This window comes from Amphimedon queenslandica, unplaced genomic scaffold (assembly GCF_000090795.2).
Source record: "Amphimedon queenslandica unplaced genomic scaffold, v1.1 AMPQUscaffold_13513, whole genome shotgun sequence".
Classification (NCBI taxonomy): domain Eukaryota; kingdom Metazoa; phylum Porifera; class Demospongiae; order Haplosclerida; family Niphatidae; genus Amphimedon; species Amphimedon queenslandica.
In genome coordinates this window covers 17,443-23,971 of record NW_003546251.1, presented here as the reverse complement: position 1 = coordinate 23,971, position 6,529 = coordinate 17,443, and the positions used below count along the sequence as shown (strand labels likewise).

General features: G+C 31.6%; 1 protein-coding gene across 1 annotated transcript in view; it reads right to left on the bottom strand.

Moving 5' to 3' along the window:
- LOC109586854 (ubiquitin carboxyl-terminal hydrolase 47-like) overlaps window positions 1–3,133 on the bottom strand; it is a 15,646-nt gene extending 12,513 nt beyond the window's left edge. The window contains exons 1-4 of the mRNA XM_020003085.1: window positions 3,128–3,133; window positions 3,035–3,076; window positions 2,867–2,935; window positions 2,770–2,817 (exon numbers count right to left, since the gene is read on the bottom strand). Of these exons, the coding sequence (XP_019858644.1) occupies window positions 2,770–2,787 (18 nt within the window). The 5' untranslated portion in view covers window positions 2,788–2,817; window positions 2,867–2,935; window positions 3,035–3,076; window positions 3,128–3,133. The remainder of the gene's footprint in view (window positions 1–2,769; window positions 2,818–2,866; window positions 2,936–3,034; window positions 3,077–3,127) is intronic.
- Between the last annotated feature and the right edge of the window lie 3,396 nt (window positions 3,134–6,529).

Sequence of the window (6,529 nt, the reverse complement as noted above, 5' to 3'; positions counted from 1 at the left end):
AATATATATATATATATATATATATATATATATATATATATATATATATATATATATATATATATATGTATGTATGTATATTATATAGCATACTAGTAGGTCGCATATACAAAATATAGGACCTGAGGTTTGTGTTCGAGAATGTGATATAGCCCAAGGGCCATAGGCCCGAGGGCTATATCACATCCAAGGACACAAACCAAAGGTCCTATATTCTGTATATAAGACTGTTCTAGTATACTACCGTATAGCTAGAAAATTTGGCGGAGAATTAAATTTGGCGGATTGGTGGTTCAAAATAAAACCGCCAATATTATAACCGCGAATAATAATTGCAATTTTATGGGCGGGTTCATTATAATGAAAAATGGCAGTATTTCTCACTATTTCAGTCACAGAGTCAAGACTGTGGGCAAGAACTGCCAAGGAGCAGCTTCAAGAAAAGCTGAGTGTGCTTAAAGAAAAGACAAGATAGTCAACCGCCAATATTATATTTAAGACAGTTTTGATGCAAAACCGCCAAAGTTTCAGACTGCCAAATTTTTCGGCTATATGGTATATATGATATATTGCATAATGATGACAGCATTTCTGGATGGCAGGTCTATATACAAAATATAGGACCCGCCACATCAAAGGAATGATGTCATCATTGTGCTATATATATATATATATAATAATAATAATAATAATAATAATAATAATAATAATAATAATAATAATAATAATAATAATAATCTTATTATCATAATATTATGTACTTCTTTCTTTTTCTTTGTTTATTGATAAAATTTTCATTATTATTCCTCCTGTAGTAACATTAGTTGTAGTGGGTGTGGTTTCAGGTCCAGGAGGTATTGTAATATTCAGTAATGTGCCCCATTGGATGTAAAAATCAATATATTTGTACATCAAACTATCTTCGAATTTTTTTTGATAATCTTCAGGATCTGATGACACGCATAACTGTGTGTGTGCGTGTAAGGAGGAATAAAAATGAAAGTGAAAAAATACTAAATAAATTAAGATTAGCTTGATGTATGTTGGCTGATTAGCAGGTTTTGTAAAATCCACTACATGTACATGTATATTGTTCAATTTGCACATGCTCAATGACACATATGGTTGCCATAAATATACCAACAACAATTTTTGAGAAATCACAAAATTAAATATTCATTATAGTTTTAATGTTAATACTTGTCTATTTTGATTGTTTCCATGAAGTATCTCCTTTAAAGTACTTCCTGCAGAATCACTGATATCATGGAATGAAGCAATATCATTCCAATGTATATATTCCCGTTCTAAAGTACTATCTTCTACATCACTATGAATTGCAGCATGACTGTAGTAACTATACTCTATTACTAGTCTCATACATGATGGGTTGATATTAAATACCTAAATAAAGAAATGAACCAGATCAATGGAGGGAGAACAGTACAAATGACAGTATATCCTTCCTCTTACTTCTCCTATATGTTGTTTTAATACTTCAACAGTCCAACCTTCCTCTCCTCTCACTGGTACAGCTGGTCCTACTCCACCAGTTGACAGATCAACCACTGATACCTCTAGACTAACACCTATACCATCAAACACATGTACATGTAATTAGAGGTATTGTCGATGTCGCGGTAAAAAACCACACCCACCTCCATAATTGTATTTCTTAAAGGTTTCATTTTCTTTACAAGTTTCTAAAAATAAATATTCAGCCCTACCCACAATCTGTCCAATAGTTAGATGCTGAAACTAAATTTAATAATAATATAATTATAAGAATAGGATAGATAGCATTTACCCCATCAAAGGACTGTTCCATTACTTTATTCCAATAATCATATTTAACTAAACGACATCTTTCAATAGGAATATGAGGAGCTAATTCCATTAACTGATAAAGAAATGAACAAAAATGAAAGAATAAATAGAAATAAATCAACTAATAATACTAAACCTCATAAGCTTTATCCAGTACACTGGGTAGTAATTCATCTTTATGTGCTTTAAGGAATGACTTTTTTAATTTGCCAGCAACAGGATGATTACAATATAAGTAAATCTATAAAATAAAAGGATATAGATCTAGTATATAGTCTGTCTCACTCTTACTTTACACATTTCTTCTTCAGTTTTTTGTTCCTTCCCTTCAGTTTCTTTCAAATGATCTATTCAAAAAAATATCAACAATCAAATGATGATACACATCATCAATAAAACCTTTAATATCTTTTATAATCTTCTCATTGTGTTCTCTTTCAGTCATTAGTTCCATATTCATTAATGATATTCTTTCTTGTAATTTCTCTATTAATCTTTTATTATCTACTAATGGCTGATAGTCTGGTCTTGTCATTGCTTGAAGATAAAATTTGCAGTCATCAATTTCAAAAGCCATTCCTCTTCTTAATTTGCTAGCAGCTTTAATAAATTACATAATTATTAGTATAATTAATAAACTACTCTAACCTGAATCAGTATTACTAGTAAGTGATCTCAAATACTCAATCTTCATTTTTGATAATTTGTCTGACAATTCTTCATTTTCTTTTTGTATCTCATTAAACTGAGACCTCAATACAGTTAACTCTTCATAAAGTGGTTCTTCCTATTAATAATTATTATATATAATTAATACAAACTAGTAAGATGTACCTCAGCTTCTTTAACTGACTCAGTATCTCTTTGAACAGGCAATGATTCCTCCTAATAATTAAAATATAAAAATAACAACCAAGAAGCATGTGAAGAATGTAAGATAACCTCAGTTACTTGAGCCATTGATATTTCTTGTTTCAACTCAATACTTTCCTATAAATACAATTAAGATTACATTCCACAATCTGGTAGTATGACATACCTTCTCTTTACTACTGATAATATCTCTTAGTTTATATTCAGCTTCTTCAAGTATAATATAAGAAATAACCTGTACATATAATTAACACATTACAAGGAACTGAACACATTGTTACATTGTACAGGTACTATAATGTAACTAATAAAAGGAATGATTATATTAACTGACCTCAGTGTGTTGTAGTAAGTCTTGATCCTTTTCTTTTAGTTCCTATACAATACAATATTCATAAAACAATATTCAATTATTCATATTATGTACCTTTTGTCTAGCATCTTGTCTCCTCCATAATGTTAAGTTACCAATAGTCAGTTTCTTTAATCCTTGTTCCATTAGTATATGAATACTCTCTATCATCCTCAATACAGTAAACCCAACATCAGAGAAAGGAAAGGAGCAAGTGACACATATTGATGAATGTTCTATATAATTAATCTGCAGTAATTTACCGGACGCTTTTGCAAGAATTTCCTTGATATCTTCCAACATATGCTCCTCGGGTTTCCAATCAAATACAAGAGTAACTGTTACACATTGAAGAGGAGGAATGGAAGCAAATCTTTCCTTCAAACAAAGACTAATGGAGAGTGACTTGCAGAATTCCTTTAACTTTGTTTTGTATGTTTTAATGAGTTCATCTGCCTCAGCAATATTCATTTCCTCCACTACACTATGAAGGAGTTCAATATCAGTCAGTGAGCACTCATTTTGAATAAGACGTAGGATACCAGAAAGATCATTACATTGCTCTGCTTTCCGTTTAAGATCTGCACTACAACAAGAAATTAGTTCCTTCATTTCTTCTAAAGGAGGAGATTTTTGCTCAATAATCTTTTTAACATGGTAAATCATTCTTCCATAAGACATTCTCATTGACTTGAAGTCAACCTGTAAGCCTTTTGAAACAGGAACTTGTATTCCTGCTACACGTACAAAAGATATCATTAGTTGAGTAGTATGTACATGTATGTATACCTTGAGGTGATAAAGGTTGTGAAGACAAATTACTAGTGACTTCTACATTCGAAGGAGAAGAATCTATGAATTAAAAAATAAATAATAAATCAATTCTATTACTATTGTGTTGTGTTGGTTTCATCAGCAGTACCTGTATTATCTACTTGTATTGTACTTGTATTAATTTCAGTATTAGCAGTACTACCTACAAAAGAAAAGGACAATTTGTACATACATTAATGTAATAGATACCAGATTATGTTGTGTTGGTTTCATTGGCAGTATGAATATTAATGAATGCATTATCAATTAATTAATAAATATTACCTTGTGGAACTACATCATGATCTTTAACATAGATATAACATAGATAGATATAACATAAATAGATATAACATAGATATATCATAGATATCTCAGGAACCACACCCACTTCAGGAGTAGGAAAATACTTACCTAAACACATAAAAATAAACAAACAAACAATTGTCATTAATTAGGAAAACTATGAATATAATTATAGTGACCAGTGATACTCACTAATATCATCCAGTATAGTTTGTCCCAGTGATACATTAGTACTGATTGTACACAATACATTAGCAAATGTATGTAAACTGTTGGGATCAGTTTGAACAGCTTCTTTGACAGCAGTTAACAGAGCCTCACGTTGATTAGGAATAGAGGGACTAGCTGACACCACTCTACTAACTGCTTCTTGTGTTAGCATACGTTCACCATAAAGTAACCAAGCAATACTAACAGGATCACAAAGAGACTGAGACAGGACAGTATGACGATTATTAAAAATATTAACAAAAACATGATGTTCTATGATAGAAAATACAATGATTATAGTTACATACAGTTATGGTTGACTCACTTAACTTCTCAGCTACAGCAGTTTCATTCATAGATCCTAGAGCATTTGACAGTGAGTCCAAGTTGGCTCCTCCTCTACTGTCAACATTATCAGCTCTACGTAGCCATTGGGAAAGACACTCTGTCAAGCATTGATTCACATCACCATGATACTTTGTTTCAATGGCTTCCAGTGTATCTTTTACTAAACCTATTCTTAGTCCCAGCTCTTGCCACTTTGTTCTTTGAAAACTACATTTTTTCAATAAGTCAAGGACATCAATCAAGTCACAAATATCTGCATACAAGTCAAAATCAAATGTTGAATTCTAATATCAATGTCATACCTAAGTTACAAGTTTGACTAGTGGCCATAGTTCCATTAAACTCTTCCTTGAACCTGAAGCTAACCAAAGATAGTAGAGCAAATGAACAAAGTCAACAAACTAACTATGCAATGAACAACAAGGGCTACAACGACTTAGCTGGTACATAAAAGGGAGGGGCTGGTTTATTGATTAGGCACACCCACCAGGACAGGACTACCAAGACTCCAAGTCAATGAAGTCAAGCGTATGTGGCCCCTGATGATGGAGGAAGAAGTATTAGGTAGCAGTAATTATTATTCCTTTTCTTCTCCTGTGTCTGACTGTAATTACAATTCAAATGAAGAGAAGAACGACTCTGAAGGACAACATGTGAAGTCACGTGATCTCTCTCCTTCTGATCCACTTATTGAGAAAGTAACTGATTTCACTCAAAAACATAAAGACCTCCTGGATCGACTCTGTTCTCATGACAATCACTCGACACATTCGACCACAAATACATGTAGTGTAATGGATACAAGTGAATCATTATTAATTATTTATAAATTAGAATTATGTATAATTTCATAATGGCAGGTGTAATGTTTAAAACTTTCCCTCCAATTGAGTATCAGATGATGATTGATGTGTCATATAGAACTGAAAGAGCATTACAAGTCAGTCTCAATGTAACTTCATACACTTATACATTAATAATAATAATAATAATAATAATTTTTAATTCAGTGTCGATTCTACAGTATAGTATCTTTTTAATTTTATATAATTATATCAGTTGATAGTTCCTGATCAGTTAGTTGAGGGTTTTGTTAGTAAAGTATCCAGTAATGGACTAACTATTGAACTGATGGGATTGTTATCATCATCATCATCATTACCAGCTGTAAGCTACATGTACATGTAGTTGAAAGTAGTTCTTTATAGTTGATGGCTCTTTTTAAATGTTTATTTATAGTTTGAGGGATACTTATAGACAGACTGCTCTTAAGCATTTCCCTGATCAATGGAAGAATAAAAGAGTTGAATTTATTCCAATTGAATGGAGGACATGGCTAACACTAGATCAAGGTAAAGTTGTAGTTCATGATCATTGTCATCATCATTATACATGAACCTTCTTTATGAAATACCCTGTACTATAGTACAGTCTTAATTAGACCCAATTCTGGAGCAACTTTAAAAATTCGTAAAAAATCCAAGCTTGATCGGAATCAGCTCAAACTTGATATACAACATAAGAACATGTATATGTATCAGGGAAAAATATAAAAATGAAGAATTCTTTACTTTTCATTTTTGGCGAAACTTGGCCAAAATCCCTGTACTATAGTACAGGGACTTTGGCTTGATTTTGGAGTAACTTTAAAAATTCATTAAAAAAATTAAATTCGATCGGAATCAGCTCAAATTTGAAACACAACATAAGAACATGTATATGTATCAGATAAAGTTGTAAAAATGGAGAATTTTCTCCTTGTCATTTTTGACGAAATACTCTGTACTATAGTCCATATAT